Below are 25,801 nucleotides of genomic sequence, written 5' to 3' on the forward strand. Positions count from 1 at the left end.
ACTACTGGGTTTTGAGATTGAAGCTGTGGGGATGGGCTTTGGCAATGTCAAGATGCTGGGACCGCAGCTTGCAGGCGGGACGGTAAGGCCTGAGAGGTATGGCGCTGGGTTGGGGGCTGAGATAGCGATGAGGCAGGGATGGGAGGATGTGGAGTGGAGGTTTGAGTGTTGATATTTTGGGGAAGATATTGATGTATCATTTCATCAATCGTGTTTGCTATGCTAATACAGTGATTGACCCCAAATACGATGGTACAGACGTAGAAAAGCCCCTGTTGTTTTGTGATTTTTGTCGAAATGCATGTAGAATAAAGCAGATAAATCCCAATTATCTGATTGGCCATGTCATGAAAGACCCCAACTCCGTCACGTGTGTTCCATACCGTTAATCCAAACCCATTCAATCACAGGAGACGCAACCCGCAAGCGGATTGTCCAGAAAAAGCCTTGAGGAACGAATTTGAAGATAAAAATTGGGCAGGGGATATAATTCTCAGCGGATGACTAGACCCACAAACTCTAAATCGACCCTACACAAAGCGGGATTCTTAAAGCGGGACCCTTAGAAAGATGAATCCCTCAAAAGCTCACGATGAGAAGATTTACGTTCGGTTCATTTGACGACAGCCAGACTTTCAGAATCTACAAACTATCACTCATTGTAAACATAGCGGCATGCCCAGTTCGGCTCCAGTTCTTTTGCGACAAGGCAGCCGAGGGGCTGAGTTTCAACAATCCAGTGCTAGAGAGCCTGATCACCGCGTATCCGAAGGTCGTCAAGAATCTCCCTTCGCCGACCGTTATCGGCGTGCAATGTTGCCCTTCATGTAAGAGCACGAGGCCAGTTGTCCCGCAGTGTCCAATCTTTTGGGTCAGTTGCGGATCGACTATCACAACCGTTCTGCAAACACCAAAGTCCCATCTTCACAAAACGAGATCCTCATGCGGAGGCTATCGGTAATGGCGTGTATGAGAGGGTCAAACGCGAAACCCAGTCGCGGCAAGTCATCCGAGAAGAGAGGCTGGATGCTGGGGCAGTGTACGAGGCGGAAGTTGGAGGCATATATTGAGCGGTACGTGGAACGACTGCACAGATCGAATCGTTCAGTAGACGCAAAGCAGTGGGATGTTGTGAAAAAGGTGACAACAGAGCGAACTGGAAGAGACGCAGGAGAGTGTGTATAGAAAAAGAGGCCAGAATGGCAGGGAAAGGGTCAAACTGCATAGTTGGGTTACGTCTTTGAAACGGAGGAAACACTTGAGGACTTGAGCACGAATGCAACTTTTTATTCTTTATGGGGATACTTCTTTGGGGGATGGCGATTGCGATGTGGCCTAGTCCCGCCGTCTGGGCCTGGGAAAGGATGCAAAGTGATGCTAGACTCGCCGGCGTCGGCCATGGCCGACGGAGATGGGGAATTAGAGGGGGAATTGGCCGGAGGATCTAGGCTATCTTCTGCAATCGATACATGAGAATGGCCTTCTGTAGGCTGCGGAAGCTGTTTCTTATATGAAGATCCCGCCAGGCTGGCGCTGTCAGAGCCTCGTCGCCTCTTAGAAGGGGTGAACGGAGTGGCACGACCCTCCCAGCGGGCGGAGCGCTTCGAAGTCGGAGTAGAAGATGGCGTCGGCGTGGCCGTGGGGACGGCAGCCGGTCTCGGTAGGTAGGCCAAGTCGAGGACACGGAGGGCCAGCTGATTGGTGTCGGTGGTGCGGCCAGTGACTTTGGCAGTGATACTGAGAAAAGCTCCCGACTGAGGGATCTTGACTTTTTGCCAACGCTTGGTGGTTTCCAGGAAACAGGTGACGGAGAACGCGATTGGAGCTGCTTTTAAGGTGTCGTAGACGGATGTTTCGACGGCGAAGCAGCGGTCCTCTGAAAAGTCAAGAGTCTTGTCGCTGCGAGATGGCACGAAGCCGATAATGGTCATCATCGGACACCACTGTTCTGGCAAGTGGCGTCGATACTTGTCAAAGTCAGACACGTCTCCCGGGTGACTAGGGAGAGTTAGTTGGAGCTAGATCGGGTACAGGACAAGACGGGACGTGCCTCATCAAGCTTAAGGCTTGGACACTGATCTCCAAGGCCCCGTCGGCAGACAGGGCAGTAGAGAAGCGACCGTCGGCGTAGAAGAAGGTGTTTGCCACATAGAGGTCCCTTTCTTCTCGTGTGAGATAAGCATGGATGCGGGTATGAATAGGCTCGACGTTGACATTAGGACTATAGAAGCTACTCTCGTCAAAGATGTTGACGTCGGTCTGTATTTCGACGTAGTTGGGTGCATTTTCACGACTCGGGTCCTCTGTGACGGTGTCGACGAAGTCGCGCAGGTGGATGGTACTCGAAAAGGTCGATTGTAGAGACATGCTGAACAGAAGTTGAGGGAATGATTGGAAACGTGCCACATCTCGCGCGAAGGTGCGGGACGGCTTGCTATAAAGGGAGGGGTTCCAACATGTTTGGTGAAGGAACTTTGACTGGGTATTCAGAGCATGTGACGAATGTCACGTCAGGGGATTGAACGTGAACCTTGTTCTCATTGCCAAGCAGATGATTGGTGAGTGCGACACAGGGTCGACGGGGAAAGCGTTAGACGAGGTTACTGCCGTTTCAAAGCAAGAGGGTGCTGTGTTTGCAGGCTGAGGTGGGGAATACTCCCAAAGCGTTATCGAGCAAGGATTCAGGGGTTATTTGAGTTTAAGCCTGAAGGAGCGTGTCCTCCCGTAGCCCGGGCTGAGGAGAAAAACGGATAGTTCGGGTGTCCGGGATGGAGCAATGAACTGAGGTAAATGTGCAGGCATTAGCACCAGACCCTTGGGGGCCAAGTGGCCTGCCATCCTTTGCATCACGATAGAACTATGAGGATAGGAAAGCGAGCAAACGTAGGCCATCATGGAGACGGAGAGTCTGTCCGATCTGTTCCGTCGCCTAGATGCGCAGAATCGCGAGAATGTGGCACTCGCCGGCCTGGGGATCCGTACATCGGCAGATATCTTCGAGGCTATACAGAGCCAGTATGAGCACTCTAGGAGCCAAAGAAATGAGGCATATGGATGGTCGGTTGTTAGTCCGGCACTGGTAGATCTGGGCATTCGGACGTCAGCCGACATTCTAGAGGCGTTGAACGGGGAGAACGGCCAGAAAAGTGGTGATATGAGTTCTCGCCGACGTCATCGTCTTCATCGGAAACCGGGGATCATGTCATCAGGCCAAGGCCAAGTCGTTGACAGCGCGGAAGGTACGGTAGAGAATGGGCCTCAAGAAGAACCAAGGCATCGGAGTGAACTGAAGAGGTCCGGCCCTCGTAGCGACGACGGGCAGCTACCACACAAACGTCCCAGAACTGTGGAGCGCCAGGAGAGGAGCGAGTCTGAGCAGGTGCAAGACCTCGCCAACGTGCTGGGTGTGTTGGAGGAAGACTTTGCAGAAAAGGAGCGGCTATCTGACGACCAGACATGGTGTACGCCTGTGAGCCACGAGAGAAAGGCGAAGACGGTCGAGGAGTTCTACAAAGCGTTCCACGACATGAGAACGCTGCCGGTCCTCACCTGTATGTTCTGTTATCCTAAGCATAGCAGAGCTGAGTTGCAGTATGTTGACTGGGACTGGTGGGTGGCAAATGCCATCGAAAAGCGCGACGGCTCACCTTTCAAGTGCGTTCAGTGCTTCCCTGTAGGACAGAAGATTCTCGGGTGCGCAGACTGCGGAGGACACCTGGGGAGAGGTGCGTTATCGGCAGCAGCGCGGCTGCACACGCAGTTGGGATGCGAGCACATGTTTCCTGACGAGCTGAAGGATCTCACGCCGGTCGAGGAGAAGCTGATTGCGCTGAACTCGTGCTACGGCTTCATCACCAAGCACAGCGTCTCAGATGGACACAGACAAGGCGCGACCTACCCGAGACATGTGAAGGGACATATCACGGTATTCCCAAACAACGTGCAGGAGCTAGCAACGAATGTCCTCCCACATCCGCTCTTGAAGGTCATGGATGATGTCCATATATCATGGCAGGGGCAGGAGAAACCAGCGCCGAGTGACCTGTCAACGTTACTATCGGTGCGACGTAACGCCGTCGAGAAGGCATTGCTGTGGCTCAAAAGGCACAATCCGTTGTATGCCGACATCGAAATTGACGAGGCGGAATTGGATAGTTGGGATGCGCCGTCACACGGAGTGCCTTCCCAAGTTTTTGATCGACTGGAACGGAATGAGCCTTCGGCGAGGGAGAAGATGCAGACGGTGCACATTGTCCCACCCACAGAGCGCGATATCGACGATCATGAACCGGCAGATAACCAAGAGATCATGGCATCGTTAGCCGAGGGCCTAAGCACATCAGGAGAACCAGAAGTTGATGGCTTCGCCTCTGGTGAGGATGGTGACGATTGGGTCGGTAATAACAGAGATCGAGTGGACGAAACAGAATCATCCGGCATGTTCAACTTGGACGGGCGCCCAGACATCCCAGATGCGGAGAAGCTACGGTATCTCGTCAAGTCCATGGGTGAGGTGGGGCCCGGGGAGCATACACACGGAAGTACCTGGAAAGGGTCAGCCAAGGTGAGGCACGGGGGCGCCGTCGAGCCTTACATCTTTCCCGTGGTGAAGTCTTTGCAGATTCCTTTGACACCTGGTTTGTAGCCAAAACATTTCCCAGCTTGTTCCCGCTGGGCAAAGGCGGTCCCCGGCAGGCCGAAGAGCACTCCAAGGATGCGACAGGGCAAGTGCATCCTATTTTCGAGCTGGAAGCCGCTGCGCAACACCTCGTATCGTCCCGGAACATGAGCTTGGAGGCTTGGGTGAAAATGGTGATCCAGCGACACGGCGGCCGCTTTGCAACGCATCCCGTCTTTCCCTTTCTCGTTTTCAATATAGGGGTGCGGTCTAGAAACCGCCGCGTGAACATGGCAAGCATGCGGAGGAGTGATTTCCCGGACGTAGAACGTACCATCCAAGACTTGACCGCGTCAAGGCTTGAGAAGGCGAGGGGAGAGCTAGAGGCTTGCGGTAAGACTGCCGATCCAGACGTCAACCGGCTGCTGAGGAACCTGTCACTTTACGGCTACCGTCAGCCGATGTCAAGGGAGAGCAGGCTGACGACGCGGCGGAAGATCAAGTCCCTCATAATTCGGTACGGCATCCCCGCCATCTGGTTCACGCTCAACCCAAACGATATCACGAACCCGATAAAGCTCAAGCTGGCTGCATACCGTACCCGTGAGACAGACAGAGCCGAGGAATATCTAAGAAGTCTTGATCAGGCGTACAAGAGGGCTCGACTCGCGATATCGGATCCCCTCAGCTCGGCAATCTTCTTCCATCGGGAGATCTCCATGTTCTTCCAGTACTACGTGATGGTTGGGAAGGATTCAGTATTCGGGCGGGTCAGCCAGTACTATGGGGCAGTAGAGACCAATGAAAGGGGCGCGCTCCACCTCCACGGCCTCCTCTGGCTGCAGGGTAATATGTATCTGAGTTCCCTTCTCAGCGACGTTCAAGGAGAGGAGCAAGCGGCATATCGGCAGCGAGTGACCGAGTATGTTGACAGTGTCTTTACGGAGGTTCGTTTATGCCACACCCGGAGCTGGCATGTTGGTGGATAAACGTTCACATGTCTGACAGGATCTCGATGAGGAGTCTTTCGCGAGAGTGCGAACAGGGAGATCGGTGACGTCTGACGTGTCGTCGCTATTGGAGAGAGCATTCCAATTTCCCCCGACTTTCGAAGAAGAAGCGAACTTCTGCGCAGGTGCTACACAAATTCACACGCATAGCCCTACATGCGTCAAGTACGCGATCGGGAGACGCGGAACGAAGCAGAATCCTTGCCGATTCGGGGCGCCTTGGAAACCAGTGGAGAAGACTTACTTTGACGAAGACGGGCTATTGCGGCTTCGACGCAGCCACAGCCTGGTGAACCGATGGAACAAGGTAATGGCAGTGGGGCTGCGACACAACCACGATATATCCTTCATTGTGACAAAATGTAAGGGTCTGGCGCTCGTCTACTACGTGACCAACTACGCCACCAAAGTGGAGGATCCGGTGTGGAAGCGTGTGGTGGCAGCCAAAGACCTAATTCGGCTCCTGGGTGATAGGGATCAGTCGAGCAACGGGCGAGGTCGAACCGAGGGCGACAACCGTCACAGCCAAGCGCGCCGATTTCTGCTGCGAATGGCCAACAGAATCTTCACGGAACGGGCGTTGTCGCAGGTCGAGGTGTTGGCACATTTTCAGGGATACGAGACAGAATTTACAAACAGCACCGCCTGGACGTTTCTGAACGTCTACACTCTCTACTGGCTGGTGGTGTCGGTTTGGCGACCCGCCTGATAGACGTGCTAAGGAATGCGATGACGAGAAAAGAGATCACAGCCGGCTCAACAGAGATCTCTTATATGGTTGAGCAAATGTACCGCTTCCAAGCGACTGTCCTCGGCTTCACCGACGACTTTCGCGCTATGGTCATCCCTGATCATGATGCGCACATCCTAGGAGGTTCAATCTCGCGGGCAGAGATCCCCCGGCAGGAGCAGCTGAGATCCCCCGGCAGGAGCAGCTGAGATCCATCAAGTCACAGCAAAACGGTCTCTCCCGCGAACGGGAGAAGATGGTCCAGGGACTGCAGAATCAGTTGGGCGGCACAGCAGCCGCCGACGGAGTCGCGGCGCACAGCAGGTCCGACAGGCCCGGCCAGCAAGACAATCTTACCACGCATGCCGATCAAAGGGGCCCATCTCGGGATACGGGTCCATCGACGGGCGTTATGTTCGGCCCATCCACATCCTTTTGCGAGACCGGAAGGCAAGTGGCCGAGTCCTTCACACTGAACCAAAGACAAAGCATAGCGTTGCAGTTGATATGTCGCCAACTTGACCGGATGTGGCACGACGACAACGAAACCCCTCAACTCTGCCAATTCATTGGAGGTGAGGGAGGCACCGGCAAGTCTCGCGTCATTGCTGCCATCGCGGAATTGTTCGTTCGTACGGGACAATCCCATCGCCTGCTATTGACGGCGACGTCCGGCACAGCGGCCGCGAACATCAATGGAATCACTATCCATTCCGCTTGCAGATTCTCTAAAGACACAGTCGCGAGAGTAGGCCGCGCCGGTGACCCAGACGGCTTCGCATCGTCTGGCTCGGCAGCTCTCCGCATCGACGGGCAGACCAAGATGGACTGGCAGGAGAAACAGGTCTTGATCATAGACGAAGTCAGCATGCTGGGCGCTCGGACGCTGCACGCCGTCAACGAACAGCTCTGCAGATTGAGAGAGTCTGCTCGAGACTTCGGTGGGATTCCGATAGTCATCTTTTGCGGAGACTTCTATCAGTTCCGTCCCGTGCAGGAGCGATCGATCCTCCTCCCCAGCGCCTCCACTACCTGGGAAGGAGATAATGGCTTCGGCATAGAACAGAGGCGGCAACATGACATGGCTCACGCCCTGTGGAGGAAGTTCACCACAGTGGTGCTGCTAGATGAGCAAGTCCGTGCCGCGCAAGATCCGCGACTACGTGGGCTCCTGACACGCATTCGGAAAGGGGTACAAGACCAGTCGGACGTAGAGTACCTAAACAGCCACTGTTATCAAGAAGGCAGACGGATCCCGTGGGAGTCAGGCATCACAGTGGTGACGCCGCTCAATAGAAACCGCTGGAACCTGAACATCGAAGCAACGCTTGCCTTTCGCAAGCAATGGCAGCGGCAGGTTCGGATATTCGTCTCCGAGCATAGATGGAAGGACAATGAGCCGACGGAGGAAGAAGCCATCATGATGTTGGGTCAGGGCGACGACAGCACCATCCCGGTGCCCGCCATCTTCATGTTCGTACCTGGCATGCCCGTCGTCGTAAACAAAAACACCCATCAAGGTCTGAAACTGGTGAACGGCGCCAGTTATACGGCCCAGCACGTTATTCTCGACAAGGCTCACCCGGGCCACCAGATCGACGCCGATACCGTGCTCCATTTTGGCCCGCCGGCGGGGATACTGTTGGGGTCAGAGACGACGAGAGACTTCCGCTTCATTGGTATGCCCCCCGGTACGGTCCTCCTGACGCCTACGAGTGTTAAGATAGAGTGCCAAAGGAAACGGCCATGGCAGCAAGTCGATGTCTCGCGCAGAGGGCTGCCATGTGCGCCAGCGTTTGCATGTACGGACTACAAGGTGCAGGGAAGAACGTTAGATCTGGTGGCGCTGGAGCTGCGAGGGACCAGGACCACCAACATTGATGGCCAGGCGGTCCCGAGCCAATGCGACCCTTATAGCCTGTACGTACAGCTGTCGCGGTGCAGAACGCTGGACGGCATCATGCTTCTGTCTAGGGCGCGAGAGCATGACTTGATAGGGAACACGGTACCGGCGGAGATGGCCCAGGCTGAACTGAGGCTGGAGCAGCTGAGCGAGGAGACACTCAAGGGCGCGGAATCCCGGGACTGGCTAGAATAGATTTGAAACTAATTCAGTTCGAAGGAAGAAGGCAGAGATAAAGCAGGGAAATTGAATATAGGAAGGGAAATGCGATTTTGGTTCGCCAGGTTTGACGGGGTCCGGCAAACACAGCCGATGCCTTGCGGATTAGTATTGACCCGCTGTTTCCCCACTTCGCTAACGTCAACGATGTTGGCCAGCTAAGAAAAACGCGATTTGGTTTGGCACGAACTTTACACGACGTCACGTTCAAAAGCACGTGAGATTTGTGCTTTGGTTTTTTTTTGGAGCCCCACTTCTTCGTCCGTCCTCTAAGAGCCTTTCGTTCCTCAAGGCATTCCAGTTACCAGCATTAGGCAAAACAATTGGCGGAGATGGCACCTTCCTTCATTTCTCTTCCACCTGAGATAATATCCATGATACTCACATATCTCCCACCAGAAGATGTCCTCCGTATTGGGCTGACCTACAAGCGCCTGAATATTCTATCACTATCTCCGATTGGTTGTTGTCATAATTCGGAAATCCGTTATATCATGATTGAGAAACGAAATCTTGCGAGTCCCGTCAGTTCCTCAATAATTATGAATCTTGCGTCGTCAGCCCAAGAACTTAATATCCATCCCTTCGCTCTTTCATCCTTCGACATATTGCTAAATCTACGGAGGTCACCTCTCGGGGCAGAGTGGAAAGCTAGTTCCGAATCCCTTCAGAGCATTATACCATTCATTCTTATTCCTATAGCAGCTTGCAAGCTGCAAGTCGGGGGACTCAATATTTCTGCCAGATTGCTTACTCGGGATGTCCGTTGTATTATCCCTAGTCTGCTACCGCCTCGGCTGAGATGCTCCCCATCTCTCACGCAACGTCCAGCACTGTATGATTTCACGTCTGAAACATGCATATTCGGGGGCAACCTGAAGAATGTCACTATGCCTCTGCTGAAGCGACTCGCTTTTGTTATGGAGGAATACGAGGAAAAAGAACTTAAAGACTTTCTCCTCAGGCATGCGAAAACGCTTGTGACAGTGGACCTTGGTAGCTTTATGACCAAGAACCCCATAAAGAAACGTCCCATTGTTCAGTTTATTATTGAAGAACTACAAGTGCCTTGTTTATTGGGCGTCGAGAGAAATGGAAGCGACCATCATGAGGCTCTCCATTGCCGTGATGTTGATGATGATGCAGGTTTATGGAATTAAGCTCTCTTTCTGGCAGCCCTGATGTGAAGATCTCTTTAAGCAAAACACAAGCCTAAAGTGGCTCAATGGGATATTTGAAAAAGACCGCCTCTGGTCAACTGTCATAAACATCGCGGGAGCATCAGTTGATGATGGAGATGGCGGACACTTGCCCTTCTTCCTCGTCACAGATTTATTCAGAATATTTCGCAATATATACTGCTCACTTATAGGACTTCATCTAAAGAGCCACCGGTTTACCTTGCAGTTCTGATTTGTTTGAGACGTTGATAAACTACATGGAGAATTCTGGTGAGCTTTTGTCCCTTGACTATCTTCTGGGAGCATATTCGCCAGTCCGCATCGTCCGACAAGGTAATACGGACCAGGGCGATATCTTCAAATGCTTCTTGATGGCAGATGATGAGTTCCTCAAGCTCGGCAGCTGCGTAGCTCGGCATGAAGAGCATTAGCCTCCGGCGGTTTGCTGGCACTTACGTAGCATAACGAACACCATTGGAGGTCATGTAACCCATATGAAGCTCAAAGGGCTCAAACTGGCTCTCGTTAGCACTAAGGTCTCCAAGCACAAGATAAGGGATGAAGCTGGTGCTTGCTCTCAAGTTTCCTTGCCGAAACTACTGCTGACTCCTTGTCTCAGACACCCCTGAGCAGCAGGAATACCAGAACTCTCGCCTTGCTCTACTCCTTGAGCTTGCGCACACCCGATCTGGAGCCAAGTGAATCATCTATTACAACCTTTTCCGGTCACTTGAGGATTCTGGGCTCTTCGAAGCAGACCCCGACCTTCAAATAAACAACACCAACTCTCGTGCTCTTGAGTAATACTATGGCCTTCTTGCTCAAGTCGTGCGCATTATCGGTGCCATCCTTGTCCCTCGCGGCAGAAAAGATGTCGTGAAGGGCCGCAAATTACGCAAAGAGTATCGGATGCTCGTCGCGCATACGCTTAAACGAAACGCGGGTGTCGGAAGCGGCAACGCAGATGAGGCCCTGGATCAAAAGGTTGAAGAGTAGGCTGAAGGGCTAATTTTTATCATCGCAACGACACCGTTCCTTGAAATAACCTTTACTCAATCCTCCAAATACACGACCAAGCAACTACCAAACTCACAGTTCGAGAATGAAGTCCTTCCCGGGCTGAAGCAGCAGAGCCATAGTTTCTTCCACTAAGCCATTGTAAGAGAAGGACAGATGCCTTGGATATAATTTGCGTTGATTGTGGTTCAGTCCGTATAAGTAAAAAAGTCAATCACGTTGGTACCAAGACAAGACATGAGAAGCAACCCCCCATGTTGATTTTACCTGTTGTGAGTCCAAACGCATGGTGGGAAGAGAAACATAGGCTCTTCTACACTTTTATATCACAAGCAGTTGGAATTGGTATGTCCTCAACCGATGAGTTTCACATACTCTCACATCTTACACGTCGGTTCATAATGACTCCTTCGAATATTCGACACCTCAGGTCAACACAAAGTAAATCAAGCTATATCAGAGGTCTAAATGCTATGCGCCATATGCTGTTGCCTAAGAACCAAATGGTTAACCCCATGGATGAGTCTCTGTGTCCTTTCCATGGGTACAGCACGATACATATCCCTCGCTTACATAGTTACTCCGAGTGCGCCATTTCTTCAGCCGCGCAAAAAGCGTGGTCGCGTATTAAATCTATGCAGTTCTATGTTCCCCTTATACATGTAAGTGCTGGGTATCTTCATCTGGCGCCACAAAGTGATCCGCCCGTGGTAACGTTAAAGAAAAAAACACTATATAAGCCACGAGGGCATGTGGCGGTTAGCACAATCCCGTACCTGTGACGAGTCCCAAGTATCCATGGATGCTGATTAAACGGAATACCACGTGGCAACGACATTCGTGCATTATAGTTAGCCATCAAACTCTGAACCAAGTATCCAATTGCGTTGTGAGTTCACAGAGTCACGACGTTGGCCGTTGTAGACGGTTGTCGATAACATCAGGACAGTGTATAGGCCTTGCGCTTTCCTTTCCGTGTGGCAGTCATGAGCTTCAGTTCAAGGAGCCAGTATCCCTTGGTCGTGCTGTCATAACTCTTTCGAGGCTTCATGTCAAGTTTTTGACGGCACATGGGACATTTTACTTTGGTGACGTCGACATGAAGAGACTGGTGCAAGCAAGAGGCGCAATATAGATGACCTGGGGCTATGTTAGAATCTTACATAAACCTTCAAAACCAGAAGCGACATCACTTACCACAATGTGTGACTGTGAGGTTAGAGCAGTCGTCCATACAGATGACACATTGAAAGGCAGCAAGCTTGACGCGATTATCCTTTTCTGGCTTTCGGACTTCCTCGAACACTTCGTTGTTCTCGGTTAGATCGATGGTGTCGAATTCGGCTTTGGGTTCAACGTCGATGGGGGAACAAGTATGGCTTGTGCCGAATAGCTCTTCAACATCCATGTCTTTTCCGGTTGCGGGTGACTTTCTCTGTGTCGACGTCGGTCTTGGGGGGGCCGCGGGTGCAGCAGTCGTCGATGTTCGTCGTCGCTTACTCGCGTGCGCTGAACCAGCTCGAGCATCCGCAGCTGTGGTACTCCGCCGAATCGCGGGCGGCATAGCTTCAGAAAAGGAGCTTGCGGGACTGCCAAAGAAGAAGTCGTTCTCCTCGAGGGAGTCGAAAACAAGCAGCGATGCTTGAGATTTGCCAGTGGAGTTGCTAGCCGAGGAGAGCTGGGTTGTTGTTCGCTCAGGGCCGAAAGGGTGGAGGATGCAGTTGGTGGACGATAATTCTCGTGGAGCAGCAGTGGCCGTTGTACCTGTAGTGGCGTTGGTGGATGCGGTGGTGTTGCGGAATGCACGGTGCGGCGTGGAAGCCTGAACGGTTGATTGAAGGCTTACGCTATGGGACTGACTTGGCCGTGAATCGGGGTTCGTGAACGGCGGGTACGACGAAGCTAACGAAAATCACCATCAGCGAGGGCGGCTAGGAAATTGTCTTCGATTTCGGAAGCGAGCAGTGAATTCTCTAAATCGGGCGTGATGCAAAGACTCGGGGTGGCTATTCTCCCAGGAACCTATTGGCGGAAGCTCAATGTGTGTTGATGATGCGCTCGCTGGCTCTCCCCAAGGTGATGTTTGGATATTCTGGGGTGGAGGGGAATGGGAGGGCCTCGGCCGTTGAGTGGTTGTTAATGGCCTTGAGTTCGATAAGTACGGAGGCGAGAGTTGGAAATCAATGGTGGCCACTGTTGACCATGCAATGTCACCTGTCGTGTCATGGGACCTTTTGGTTGCGATATGGGGACGCAGAGCTTGTCCATTGGTGAATTTAGATATGGTGAGGCTAGACTGAGGCAGACTGTGTGCCTTTCCGACTCCTGAGAGACCAGGTAGCTGGTGGAAACCTGGATACGGGGCGAGATCCATGCCATGCTAATCTTAAAAATATTAGTGGCTGGCAAAGTATGACGTCTAGGCAGAATGTCAAACCCCGGATCCAACATACATTTTTAATCCCCTTTTTATTAGACTGCAATGCTTTTCTAGATAAGCTTGAACAAGTTTCCTCTTATTACGTTCAATTTGCAACATCGAAGCCCAACAGCTCTTTCTTTTAGCTGGAGCCTTGGCCTTACGGTCCATGCGCTGATGTTGAATGCCATAAGCGTCAGCAATAAAAAGGCCAAGGTCTCAAACATCCGCACAAGTCTCTGTCGCTGCAGTACCTATTGTGACACTTCGTGGATCCGGAAATGGGTACTGTTATGTGCTGCCCTTTCTCCTTCGAGTTACGTAGGGGATCGAGTAGTCTTAAAGGTACTGCATATGTGTTCTATGACGGGACGGTTGCTTGTCACCCTAAAGCTTCTCCTGTATTCAAATGGCTAGTTCGTGAAAATTTTCGTCAATTCACCTCCATCTGCTACAACCAAACTCAGAACATCTTTGAAAAGAGCTTAGCAATGTAGGTTCTAGAAACTCCTATGTCAACCACCCCCTGACTTCTTGGCAGTTCGCTTTGCTTCGACAAGCCAAGGCACATTGATGCCTACGATGCAGCTCAGCTCTGTGCTATGTTTCTTGCACAAGAAATTGAACCACAACTTTGCAAGGACGATGAACCAAGCAACGACGCAGTCTTCTTTTCGGGTGCCGGGCTGGGCACCACTTTCAAAGGTCGAGCGACGGTAGTTGAGATATCAGAATCTCTTGTACACCCCGAGGCGGTTGCACTCCGTCCCGGGTTTTACAATACTTCAGACATTCTTATAGGAATGGCCGACAATGTACGAGGACAGATTCGTGGCCAAAATCCAAAACAAGTGCCCGATGCACCACTATTCGAATTTCAATGGACTTCTGGTCTCGGCGAATTAGCGAACCAGCTGTTTGCGCATCTTGTAGGTTCCAGCCTCAAAGCGGGATTGAACTAAGCTAACCTGCCCCATAGATCCGACAAGGTACCTTACCTAATCAACGGTATAAAAGGTGGAGGGCAATGTATCTGCAAAAGAGCGGGTGTGTTATAGTTCGCCCAGGCTATGTCAACATTATGTTGCCCTGTGCTTTGGTTGACGAGGGCTCTGTGGTTTCGATATCCTTTCTAAAGCATGGGAAAGAGGAAAAGAGATGGAGCAACAAGGAGGTATTAATTCTTAATGAAGGCGACTGGCTGTCGACTCGCAATGACTTGTATTACCTTGCAATACATATCTCGATCAACCCTACTTGATCGAGTATCGGTGCAGGACAGCATTGATGAACAATAGATCGATTGCTCACATAACTCTCGTCTTTGCGTCGACCTAGGCTTCTAGAGGCCACATTCAGCTGAATACAAACTCCTCTGGGGGATATAGAGTAAAGTAGAAGTCCCCCATTTGAACTGTGACAAGGCTAGCCCAAGGCTATGATTCGACATAGGAGAGATATAAGTATGATGAGGTCTGGCAACAACGGGAAACCATTATCAGTGGAATGTCAAAACGTGGGCGTTATTGCGCCAGGCTGGCACCATCGCGGATGCCAGGACATATGGTGATCTGTAAAGATGTTCCCGCCCCAGAAGAGTCAGTTCCAAGTAGGTTTGGCTATAAAGGTTTGTCAACAAGTCTGGTCTACATCACGTCTAGCGCACTCACTCCAAGCTCATTCGTCTGGCAAACGAGAGGTCGGCGGAGTAGGTGAGTTCATCATGATGGAGGTCCTGGTGGCAAAGACCATGTGTCATCTTGCTGCCTATGTGATGAAAGACATGAGGACCGGGATCTTCTGGATAAGACACCTTGATTAAGACGTGCCAAAGAGGTAGAACATTACCACCGAGAGAAGCTTACTCTCTCAGGACTCAAAGGAAACTCAGTCACGATCGAGGATGGGAAGGAGGAAGTACAGACTGAAATGCACAAAGTCATCCAACGTGCGACAGACGTGAAACAAAAAACATAGAATTCTGCAAAATTCACAAGACTTGGGCTTTGGATGATCATAGAAACTGGCGCTTTATACAAGATGAGGGCCATTGGAAACTTGGCCGTCATGGTGGTACTTTTCTTGTGGCCCCCTCAAGCTGGCGACAGGTGAAGAAGTTGATGACCCAACCCCGATCGACTCACTTGGAGGTTCATGGAGGCCCGCATAGCGGCGTTGACTCGATACAGGCCACACCAACGACTAGCACATTGGAGCGTCTACGGTAACTCCGACTAGAGATCAACCGACAGATCGCGACGGTATACGGTATCTGGAACAATTTGCGGCTCAAAATACCGTCTGCCCCGGAGATTATCACTAAAACCGCGACGCCTGGACTTTCCAGGGTCTGATTCAATCATAAGAACTAGTATGATTTAAGAATCTGAAAGAGGTCATAGGAGTTCGTCTGGACTAATACTATTGTCCCAAGAAGCACGAAAAAAAACCGTGGCTTAAGGCCTTGCGACTCAGTTGCTCAGAGTCTCCCAGTACCCCCTCGAAATGGACGAAGCCAACATGGCGATGATCAGACAAGGCCACCCGACCAAGACATCACCAAGAGCTCTGAAAGTCCCAGTCGGTGAGAATGGCATTATCTACACCCAGATCAAAGAACTGAAGCTAACATAGTGTTTGTAGATACTGATTATTGTTCTTGATCCCTATCTATCGCCCTGTTCAGTGGAGCACCATTCTGAATTTATCGCCGCCGCCCAAGCCGATCAATTTCTTCACTGTGAAACACTTTCCGAAAAGAGACAAGCCATACAGTTTGAGGCCGAGCGCTTTCCGAGTCTTCGCCAGCGAGAGAAGCATGAGAGGTTATCATCACCCAACCAGATGTCGTCGACTGTCAGCCGTCCTCAGAATCCAACTTGAGCCCCAGCTCGTTTGAACGACACGCCCGTTCGCGAGAATGACCTTTTCCGACAGAAGTTGCGCTCAGCAGAAATTGTTTCAAGCATTCTTTGTTGCTGTCACGTCGCTATCACTCATGATCCCTGGCGCAAAATCGACCAAGTCGCCCTTTCAAGTTTATCTAGTGTATAAGCCTGGACTCCCGCTTCAACTCCCGAGTAGGTTCCCCTTGGAGCTCTCAGCCTGTTCTCGGCGCCGACGTCTTGTCTCCTCGTCTAGCTACACCCGCTCACATATAAACTCCGCCCGAGACCGGTATCTGAACGCAAGCGGCCAATTACGGAGAACCCGACCGCAGGCCGCTCAATCAGAGACATCCAGCGACTGCCTCGAAGGCGCAAGTTACATTCAAACCTACCCTTTATTAGCAGAAGACCTCACCGATAGAAGCGAGGATGGCAAGGATATGGAGAAATACATATTTGACCAGACCACATTTGCAAGTTTGCAGCTCCCTGAGCAGGCCAGTCGGAACTTGTTGGGACAATGCCTCCCAGGTCAAGAAACAAGTCCCATCTTTCACGACCGCGGTTGACGGTCTACATGTCCGCCACATCAATGACCGGCGTGAGCCGACGACAACAAAAGCCGTGAGTCATGTCTGGGAGAGGCTCTCTCGATATGCCTCAGTGACTGTCATACTGAATCACGTAAGAAGAGTATCTATCCATGGAAATGTCTATTGCGTGACGTGAAGATGCGGAGACAGCGAGGCTGCCCTCCCTATCCCCAGAACAATCATCGTCGCCGTCCAGTAGAGTTATGGAATCGAGGGGAAGTGATTCTCCCAGCAATGGCTGTTGGATGCTTTTGCATTATTTCAGTCCATGCTGCATTTGACGACCTCAATGGTCGCGGGACCCCCTTCAATGTCTGATTCCCCATCACTGCCACCACACTTACTCAAACATTGAAATGCAGTAATAAGGTAGGTTGGTGCGCAATTATGGGTCAGTACGGAGTAGATTGTAGGCAAGGCGTAAGGATAACTTAGAAAGCATAGGGTAGCTGTTGTTGACGGGGAATGTACACCGCTAAGCGCAACTAACGGATATCGGCTTAGCCCAGGCCCGACTAACCGTTATATCTTATACTGAAGTTTCGCTTTGACCACCAAGGTATTCAACAGGTCACAAAACAGGAATGTGATTCGCTATATTTTATGCTTGTTGTCGCACTGAGCGTGCTTAAAGGGTTAGAGTGAATATCATGAGCAGCAGCAAATGTGTTGATTGATGTCTTAAGTTTTTTTCTTGTGCGGGGACTTCCATCCCGCAGAGTTACTTAAAGCATATAGCTAGATTACTAATGCCTACCCTGCGACACCCCCCCCCCAAGATTTCACTCTGTATCAGATGAGATCTGTATATCATCTTGATCAATATCCTCTCCTGAAACGTATTCTGGATCAATCCGCGATGAGATATCAACCAGACCTAATTGTTTCACGAAGCGAGAATGCTTTTCTGCTGAAAGGGGTTTTGTGAAGCCATCTGCAGGCATGTCTGTTGTTGAAACCCATTGAACTGTAATTTTGCCGTCTTTATGGATCTGTCTTAGCCAAAAGTTGTGGATATCGATATGTTTTAACTTTGATGTTAGTTGTGGTCGCTCTTTCTGGACCAGTCCCACTGTTTGTTGATTGTCACAGAGGATGCGTGGTTGGTGTTGTGGATCGAACTGTATCTGTTCGAACAGTCGGTATAGAGCTATAGTCTCTCTCGCTGTGTGAGGCAGCGATAACAGTTCCGCTTCAGTCGTTGACGTGGTTACAGTCTTCTGCTTCGAAGACTGCCACATGATCGCCCGCTAAACAACTTCATGAGATAGCCCTGGGTGGATTTTCGAGTCTCTGGATCATCCGCGAACGATGCGTCGCTTGACTGCTGTAGTACTTCATCATCGCCTGGCTCTACCTCTGTAGCATTATCTACAGAGCCTAAGAACTCGATGGCATAGTACTGTGTGGTCTGGAGATATGAGAGAACTCGGTTTGCATACCGCAGGTGTTCAGTTGAAGGGTTTTCATTGCGTGCTGGCTTAACTGGCTAGCTGCATAAGAGATATCTGGTCTTGATACCACTGCTGCGTACAGAATCGATCCTACCTTTTCTTGCATCTCTGTGATCTGTTGTATAGTGGCCTGTCCGTCGAAAGATTGGGGACGATAGGATGAAGTGAGAGGCGTTGCCGTTCTCATTGACTGATCGATCCCGAACCTGACACCGAGTTTGTTGATATATCCATCTTGGCAGATCCAAAGCTTCTTAGCATTGACGTTTCGGAGGATTCTGATGTTGAGGAAGGAGATTGCTTCGCCCAAATCTTGGATCTCGTATTTGCTGTGTACTGCTGCTTTGAAATTGTTGACTTGTTGAAGGTATTCAGGTTGCGCGATGATGAGAAGATCATCTACGTATAGAAAGAGAATAAGTTGAGTCTCATTATTATTGAGGATACAAGGTTCATCTGGGCAATGTTGAAATCCCAGATCTTTAAGAAACGATGCAAGCTCATTGAACCAGAGCTTTGGTGACTTACGCAGACCATAGAGCGCTTTGAGCAGTCTCCAGACCTTTCCTGATTGACCATATCCCGGTGGGCATGTGGTGTAGACCTCCTCGTCCATTTCAGCGTTAAGGAAGGCGTTCTTGAAGTCAACTTGGTGACATATCAGCCCAAACGCACAGACGAGAGCCATCAGAATCCGGAATCTTCGATAAGCACCGGTTGCTGCGTAGATGTCTTCACCAGAGTGGTGTTGGAGATCACCTCTGACACAGATGCGAGCTTTATGACGAATGAGGTAACCTGCATCGTCCAGTTTGTAGGTAAAGACCCATTTGAGTGGTAGCACTTGTTTGCCTTCAGGGTAATCGACTAGCTCGAATGTCCCTTTCTCCTTGAGTGACTTGATCTCGGCGTCTGAGGCTCGTTTGAAGCCTTGTCTCTCAGGATGCCATTTTAATTCATGCCAAAAGTCAGGAGGTGGAGGCAAGTCCTTTCGTTGGGTTCGTATTGAACGTGCTGATGCGAAAGCGTGGGCGAGTTGCTGTCCCAGCTTAGCGCGTTCCAATCGTAGAGCATGAGCGTGTCTTCGCGCTTGCTTATGGATTTGGTGCCGACTAAGGCGTGGTTTGAATGTTTCGATTGCATCTTGTCCTTTCTGTGACAATTTGATACTCCTTCCAGAAGTTGTTCTGAGATTCTGGAGCACTGAAGCGTCCGTTATCTTTTTCTTTCTGGGTGATCCTAGTTGTATTGTTGTCTGAGGACGCGGTGATGCTTGATGGAGAATTACTGGACTCGTGGGCCGCGGCAATGTTGCCGGTTCATCTACGGGTGGTGCAACCTGTATATCTCCTTCTATTGATCGTTCAGGTGAGATTTGTGGTGTAAGACGCAATCCAGGTCGGGATAGTTCTGATTCCGGTTGTATCGAAACAGGAACCGAAGTTGCTGTATTCTCCATGATAGACAATGGCTCGATATCCTCTTCTTCGAGATCAACTTCATTGATCGTGATCGCGAGAGTCTGTCCCGATTCGGGAAGAGTTGTAGCAAGCTGTGGATCGTACATGACTTTCTCATCAACTTGAACATCCCGAGATACAATTACACGATCAAGGTGTGGAACCCAAACTTTATAGATATTGGTTGCGTCCGATCCGACAAGCCATCCCATGAGTGCATTTTCTTGTAACTTCACTTTGGCTGGACGGGCCTTCTTGTTCTTGATTAAGACGTAGGCAAGAGAACCAATGATTTTGAGATTAGAGAGGTTGGGCTTTCGGCCATGAACCATTTGAAATGGAGTTTGCCATTGTTTTCGTTGAACTGGGATGCGATTGAGGAGGCGAGTAGCATGAGCAATGATGTAGGGCCAGAGTTTCTGAGGTAGATTTCCCTGTATTCGAAGCTTGCGAGCGATAGCTATGATCACCCCCCCAGAACGTTCGGCAAGACCGTTCTGATCTGGCGTATCCGGTGGAGATGAGTTGAATGTAATTCCCTTCATTGCAATGAAATACTTCCATCTCTTTCCTAGACCCTTTTCGCCATCCGATTGGATGTATCGCGTAGTGAAACCCCAGTTGCCATTTGTAATGGCTAGAAACTCCTGTGTTATAGAAAGAAGTTCATCTTGATTCTTGTTTGGGAGGTTAAAGGAGATATGGTAAGCTGAGTAGTCGCAATAGAAATGAGCGACCCAGGAGTCAGCGTTGAATGCTTCCTCCATGTCGATAAGATCAAGGTGTATCTTCTCGAAGGGGTAAGTTCCTCTCCACGGTGGTATGCGGGAGATTTGTTGATACGCTTGTCCGAGTTGACATTCAGGACAGAGTTCTGACTTTCGTTCGAAGTTGCGACTCCCGAGTGCGACTCCCTCGACTGCTTGAGGCATGTGTTCAAGAGCTTCCTTTCGAATATGGCCTAGCCTTGCATGCCAGGTATCCATAGAAGCTGTCGCAACTTGAGGCGTTCTCGATTTAATAGCCATTGCAAAGGATTGCGCTGCCTCTTTATGAGATTGAGCCCTGAATATAATGTCCTTGATGTGGGATTCGGCGACTCGAAAAGCACCATGTTTAGTTACTTTAAAGGCATTTGATCCATCTGAATATTCCATCCAACAAGTCCTCGTATTGAAATAAAGTCCTTGTTGTTCGAGAGAGTGCGTATTGATGAGGTTCCAATGGAATCCAGGGACATAAGCAACGTTCTCGAGTTGAATTAGACCTGCGCCTGTTGGAGTGTCGACATGGACCGTGACATTTCCTATGCCTGTGAGGTGCGTGCCTGAGTTGCCAAACTCTATGGTTTCATCATCGAGTGGTGTGTAATTAGTGAAGCGAGACAGGTCATTGCAGACATGTGTATCCGCACAATTGTCAAGTCGGAAACAATCACCGTACTCGTCTTTTGCGGTTGTGCCAAACGCAAACCTTGACGTAACAAATGCGGCTCTTGATTTGGATAGAAATTTATCTGTGCTTGAAGTCTCGTCCTCTGCTAGATGCTTGGGTTGATTCTTTGTAATATCTGACGGCCAGAACTTAGGCAAGTCAATATTGCTTCTCTTGAGGTTCCTTTCGATGTTTTCTTTAAGGCGTTTGCTTCCCTTGACTGTAGTGATGATTTTCGACTGTATTTGAACGATTGGTGTCCATCCCTCTGGCGCACCCGAAGGATTAAGATAATAACACTCAGTGTACTTGTGGGACATGCCGCAGACGCAATTTCGGAAACCCATGTTCGAGGATGGATGCCCCGTCCGCTGTCTTTTCTGTTGCGGCTGATCCTCTTCGTTCTGCGAATCTGAATCATTGCTATGCTTTCTTCCTTGAAGAGTGGCGTGGGCTGCTCGTCCTCTAATAGCTTTTTCCTTTGGTGGTGCCATTGTCCTGAACTGCTTAATACAGAATCCGATAGTAATCTTCTTCTCGGAGAGGGTTGGATTGAGTTTGCGGAAGGTCTTGAGTGCTCTATTTACTGTATTCTGAGCTTTCTGAACAATGGTGACATCGTCATCTTCACCGTTTTCTTCCTCTTCAGAATCAGTCAAACTTGCGACAGTGACGGAACCGCTACTGGCATGGTCGGGATTAATCTCGTTGAGCGCAGTGAGAAACGCATTTGAGATCTTCTCCATGGTTTTTGCAGCCTCCTTGACGAGGATTTTCTCGCTTTCAACCTGAGCTTCCTTGGACTTCATGTAGTTGTAGAACGGTGGGTTTACTTCGCGAGATGATTCAATGAATGCATCACGGATCTGCGACTCGCTGAGGTTCTCTATCTTGTAACGTTTAGCGTTATTAACGAGAGCAGGCCATCGGCTGAGCCATTTATCGAGACTGGTGTTGCTAAGGCCCTTCTTAAGCTTTTCAAACTCAGACCTAACATTCTGCTTCTGATCTTTCGCAGTGGGTTGGATGCTATCAGCCAGCGCGATGAGTTTACCGCGGACGTCATGGATTCCGAGGTAGTGCTGCTTGAACTCCTGACACACTGCGAGGTCAATGCGATCAGAGACCTTGTCGTATTTCTTCCTTTCGCTATCATAGATAGCCTGGAGGCTGTGATATTTCTGGATCGTGTCCTTGCTTGCTGAGTCCGATGGTTTGGTCGCAGTGAAGACCAAGTTTTCAATCCCTTCTGGATCACAGTAGCTCCAGACGTCATTGCGCACAGCAAGATCCTCAATAGAGTTGATCCAGTTGGTCCAGTCCTCGCGGGAGTTGAGCAAGGTGAGATTGTGATCTTTAATCGACATTTTGTGACATTTAGTCAAGAAAAGGATAACGTCTTTTTTGAATTGACTTCTGATTAATGTGTTAGCTTCTTGCTGATTAAAGAGATCATGATTGTTAGATTTTAGGAGTCTTCTCTGTTAAAATCTTTTGCGGGTTTCAAGTTGCTGTTTCATATCGCTCCATCTGATACATCCGACCAGGGTCCAAATCCATACCACGAAATCCACATATGGATCCATAATGTGGATCCATATCCATTCCATTCCATTCCACGTAGGCTTCAGCTTTTCCACATCCACGCCACGGAACCCCTTTCCACATGTTCCACATGTGGAAATTGTGGAAAGGAATGGAAATTTAGGTGGGGTTTGAAAATACCTGGATTTCCTTGTGAAATAGCGCATACCCTAAGTACTTTCCATAGCCAATAACAACGCAATAGCAACAATTTTCCACTCCGTTTTACCCGTACACAAAGTTCAAACAAGTCTATTCTAGGAGGGTTTACTATTACTCACGCCCTGACTACTCCAAACCGAAATGGCCACCCTTCATCCTACCAAGTCAACCACACCCGTTCCAGAACGTACAGAAGAAGACAATCAACGACTCTTTCAGCTCTACAAAGGCTGGACCTTGACGGAGAGAGACGGCCAAGTGCGTCAATGGGTATATCAGTTCGGCTACGATATCCAGCATGCCGATAAGGGGGAACGCCGATGGGTGTGTTGCCTTTGCATCAAGCAAAAGCGGCCGAGGCCAAAGAGTTACGCCATCAAAGGGTTGCAGAACGCTGAGGGTCACCTGTACACGGACCACAATGGCATCATGGATCCGACAGGCAAGAGGCAAAAGCCTACAAAGGCATCCGAGAAAGCACATCAGTCCATTGCAACAATCCTACAGTTGAACCCGAAGGAGCCGAAGGAACAAGATTTGATCAATACCTTGATCAAACGTTTCGACAAAACTGTATTCCAGCAGAAACTTGTCAACTGGATTGTCAACTCTAACCAATCCTTCTCGATCGTCAACGATCAAGATCTTCGAGACATCTTCAACTACCTCAATCCATCTGTCGAGATCACAAAAGCTAACATTACTGACGTGACCGTGCGTGCCATCGCAGAACGAGAATTTACCAACAACATGGAAAGAGTGAAAGATGCTTTGCGAAAGAGTCCGGGACAGATCCATATCCAGTACGATGGCTGGAAGTCTGGTAACCGACACGCCTTATACGGCATCACATGTGTGTTTCGGGATTCAAATAATCGGCCACAGAAGTGTGTCCTCGGACTGCCTGAGCTTACAGAGCGGCACACAGGCGAGAATATCGCCGGGCAGATTATCGAGATCATTCGGGAGTACGAGATCAGCGATAAACTCGGGTATTTCACATTGGATAATGCCGGTAACAATAAAACCTCGATGGGGGAGCTTGGATTAGAGTTTGGCTTCGACTGGGAGAAGCGATGGGTTCGCTGCGTTGGCCACGTTGTCAACATAGTAGTGAAACAGATGCTGTATGGCAAGAACCCGGATGCTTTCGAGAAAGAGGTCTTCGAAGGACTTCACACGGCAGCGAAGGAGCATGAAGTCTGGAGGAGGCGAGGCTCTGTTGGAAAATGGCATAACTTTGCTGTTGTAGGTGGCTGAGTCCCCGGCTTTATTTGTTATACTCACGAAGACCTAGGAGGTGAGCAGATCGGACACGTGGACCGATATGCTCAAGAAGGTACAGGCTGTCGAGAGCCAACTCTCTGATGACGCTCAGCTCAAGAAACACCGTCCAGTTGGAGTTGTGGTCGACAATGCTACCCGGTGGCTTTCTCAATTCTCGATGATTGAACGCGCTCTCCTCTTGAGGCCATTTTATAATTCTTTTGTCCAGAGAGCGTCAAACGAGTGGGAGAAGGTCAACTTGACGAGAGCTGGCCACATCAAAAAGGGCTCCAAGCTGCCCTTCTTCCTGAAGGAAGAGAATCGCATGACACCTGATGATTGGCATGTGCTCGGGACTCTTTACGACATTTTGCTTGACTTCCAGCTGGTTGTGAGAGGCCTTGAGGGCGATGGACAGGGAAAACACCGGAGAAAGGTCGAGGAAAACGAGATCGACCCTCCACTGTCTGGTAAGCCTTAGACTTCTCAAAAGCGGCCCGATTCTTATTTTAACAGATGGCTTGTACAGGAACAAGCTGGGATCTTATTCACGCGTACGAATTTCTTCTCGAAACCCTCGAATCCGCGAAAAGAGCAGTCGCCAATTTTCCGCACGGCCATCACCTCGCTGTCAACATCAACCTGGGTTGGCTCAAATTGAACGAATACTACGAGCACCTGAATGATAGCCCCCTGATCTATGGCGCTGCAGTTCTTCATCCTGCCTACCGGTGGGCACTGTTTGACGATTTGTGGGGAGACGACGACGAAAGACAATTGTGGATTACCAAGGCGAAGGAGATGGTCCAGGATCTCTGGGAGAGAGAGTATAGGGACCTGGAGGTTGATGACCCAGAGATTGAGTTGCCTGCCAATAAGCGGCTGAAGACCTCAAGAAACAAGTTCACAGCGTGGCGCACAAAGAAGCGAGGACTGACGACTGGAGGGATTTCTGTTACCGAGTCGCCAATTCGATCCCCAGCTCAATCCCCTAGGTCCTCAGTTGGCGGTCTGGATCTTGATGAATACGAGCAGTGGCAGCGTGATATCGAGGATGCTGATGCTTCTGTCACAGATCCCTACGAATACTGGCACATAAGGCGACTCAAATACCCCCGGTTGTCTAGGATGGCCTTGGATCTGCTTACTGTGCCACCAATGTCAGCCGAGTGTGAGAGGCTATTCTCGACCACTGGCCGCATGGTTACCAAGAGCCGCAATAGGCTAGATGCCAGTACAATTGGGCTTTGCCAGACACTACGGAGTTGGTTGCGCGCCGGTTTGATCGGGTCGCTAGATAGGATTCTAATGGACGAGTGACAAAAACATCGACGTCACCAAGGCATGGATGCGATCCACTAATTACCATTGTTAGACAAAGTAGGTTTCCATTCCACAAATTCCACAATATGGATTCATTTCCATAATGGATCCATTTCCACCCATTCCACATCGAAGTTATTAGTCAGCATCCATATCCACGCCATATTCACAAATGTGTCGTGGAGTGTCGTGGATTTGAACCCTGGGCGCGAGCAACCAGGTTCAGGATATGCCCATAGCAGCGCATACGTCTGGGCCCGAACGTCCGCCAGACTCATCTCTGCGTCGAGATCTCCGTAAAAGTTCACGAGACAGCTGTCGTTTGAAGATGCGTTGTCCGAGATCACGGGTTCCGACTCGGGCCTCTATCTTCATTCTCGCACAAATTGCCCGAGCGTCACCGCAAGACTTTCTCCGCTATGACACCCTAGCTGGCGACGGAGTGCAATAGGCGCGACTGGGGCTTGCCCTGGCGGTCAAGAAAATGAGCTGTAACTGCAATAACAGCATGCCGATTAGGCGATGTCCACAGGTCGGAAC

General features: G+C 50.2%; 9 protein-coding genes across 14 annotated transcripts; 6 read left to right on the top strand and 3 right to left on the bottom strand.

Moving 5' to 3' along the window:
* Window positions 1-178: 178 nt before the first annotated feature.
* Window positions 179-8,563, bottom strand: FOXG_13998 (uncharacterized protein). Of its 6 annotated transcripts, XM_018394069.1 has the most exons (5): window positions 4,595-8,563; window positions 3,648-4,545; window positions 3,167-3,549; window positions 2,051-3,085; window positions 448-1,998 (listed from the first exon to the last, which is right to left on the bottom strand). In XM_018394069.1, exons 4-5 carry the CDS (start codon window positions 2,365-2,367, stop codon window positions 1,287-1,289), a joined length of 1,029 nt encoding a protein of 342 aa, XP_018253497.1. In that variant the 5' UTR covers window positions 2,368-3,085; window positions 3,167-3,549; window positions 3,648-4,545; window positions 4,595-8,563; the 3' UTR covers window positions 448-1,286. The 6 variants fall into 6 exon arrangements, with proteins under 6 accessions (XP_018253494.1, XP_018253493.1, XP_018253492.1 ...); XM_018394066.1 differs by having other exon boundaries at window positions 179-1,998; window positions 2,051-3,558; XM_018394068.1 differs by having other exon boundaries at window positions 2,051-3,549.
* Window positions 439-2,280, top strand: FOXG_21329 (uncharacterized protein). Its single transcript, XM_018401662.1, has one exon. It carries the CDS (start codon window positions 593-595, stop codon window positions 959-961), a length of 369 nt encoding a protein of 122 aa, XP_018253498.1. The 5' UTR covers window positions 439-592; the 3' UTR covers window positions 962-2,280.
* Window positions 2,894-8,456, top strand: FOXG_13999 (uncharacterized protein; the record flags this gene model as incomplete). The annotated part of the gene is made up of 4 exons (XM_018394070.1): window positions 2,894-4,611; window positions 4,662-5,565; window positions 5,627-6,315; window positions 6,500-8,456. 4 exons carry the CDS (start codon window positions 2,894-2,896, stop codon window positions 8,454-8,456), a joined length of 5,268 nt encoding a protein of 1,755 aa, XP_018253499.1.
* A 1,313-nt stretch (window positions 8,564-9,876) lies between the features above and the next one.
* Window positions 9,877-10,089, bottom strand: FOXG_21330 (uncharacterized protein; the record flags this gene model as incomplete). The annotated part of the gene is made up of 1 exon (XM_018401663.1): window positions 9,877-10,089. One exon carries the CDS (start codon window positions 10,087-10,089, stop codon window positions 9,877-9,879), a length of 213 nt encoding a protein of 70 aa, XP_018253500.1.
* A 66-nt stretch (window positions 10,090-10,155) lies between these two features.
* FOXG_21331 (uncharacterized protein) lies at window positions 10,156-10,363 on the top strand (the record flags this gene model as incomplete). Its single annotated transcript, XM_018401664.1, has 2 exons — window positions 10,156-10,228; window positions 10,281-10,363. 2 exons carry the CDS (start codon window positions 10,156-10,158, stop codon window positions 10,361-10,363), a joined length of 156 nt encoding a protein of 51 aa, XP_018253501.1.
* Window positions 10,364-11,618: 1,255 nt separating this feature from the next.
* On the bottom strand, window positions 11,619-12,597 carry FOXG_21332 (uncharacterized protein; the record flags this gene model as incomplete). The annotated part of the gene is made up of 3 exons (XM_018401665.1): window positions 11,619-11,818; window positions 11,876-12,533; window positions 12,595-12,597. The coding sequence occupies 3 exons, from the start codon at window positions 12,595-12,597 to the stop codon at window positions 11,619-11,621; spliced, it is 861 nt and encodes a 286-aa protein (XP_018253502.1).
* A 781-nt stretch (window positions 12,598-13,378) lies between these two features.
* FOXG_21333 (uncharacterized protein) lies at window positions 13,379-14,059 on the top strand (the record flags this gene model as incomplete). The annotated part of the gene is made up of 2 exons (XM_018401666.1): window positions 13,379-13,590; window positions 13,639-14,059. The coding sequence occupies 2 exons, from the start codon at window positions 13,379-13,381 to the stop codon at window positions 14,057-14,059; spliced, it is 633 nt and encodes a 210-aa protein (XP_018253503.1).
* A 1,543-nt stretch (window positions 14,060-15,602) lies between these two features.
* FOXG_21334 (uncharacterized protein) lies at window positions 15,603-15,980 on the top strand (the record flags this gene model as incomplete). Its single annotated transcript, XM_018401667.1, has 2 exons — window positions 15,603-15,681; window positions 15,784-15,980. 2 exons carry the CDS (start codon window positions 15,603-15,605, stop codon window positions 15,978-15,980), a joined length of 276 nt encoding a protein of 91 aa, XP_018253504.1.
* Window positions 15,981-22,813: 6,833 nt separating this feature from the next.
* Window positions 22,814-25,258, top strand: FOXG_21335 (uncharacterized protein; the record flags this gene model as incomplete). The annotated part of the gene is made up of 3 exons (XM_018401668.1): window positions 22,814-23,920; window positions 23,970-24,408; window positions 24,468-25,258. 3 exons carry the CDS (start codon window positions 22,814-22,816, stop codon window positions 25,256-25,258), a joined length of 2,337 nt encoding a protein of 778 aa, XP_018253505.1.
* Between the last annotated feature and the right edge of the window lie 543 nt (window positions 25,259-25,801).

The sequence above is a fragment of the Fusarium oxysporum genome, chromosome 6 (assembly GCF_000149955.1).
Source record: "Fusarium oxysporum f. sp. lycopersici 4287 chromosome 6, whole genome shotgun sequence".
In the NCBI taxonomy this organism is placed as follows: domain Eukaryota; kingdom Fungi; phylum Ascomycota; class Sordariomycetes; order Hypocreales; family Nectriaceae; genus Fusarium; species Fusarium oxysporum.

Bases quoted from the DNA above. Each gene is read 5' to 3' on its own strand.
- FOXG_21329 (XM_018401662.1), top strand. From the start codon at position 593: ATGAGAAGATTTACGTTCGGTTCATTTGACGACAGCCAGACTTTCAGA.
- FOXG_13998 (XM_018394066.1), bottom strand. From the start codon at position 2,367: ATGTCTCTACAATCGACCTTTTCGAGTACCATCCACCTGCGCGACTTC. The intron at 1,999-2,050 runs GCACGTCCCGTC...AACTCTCCCTAG, and splicing joins CAAGCCTTAAGCTTGATGAG to TCACCCGGGAGACGTGTCTG.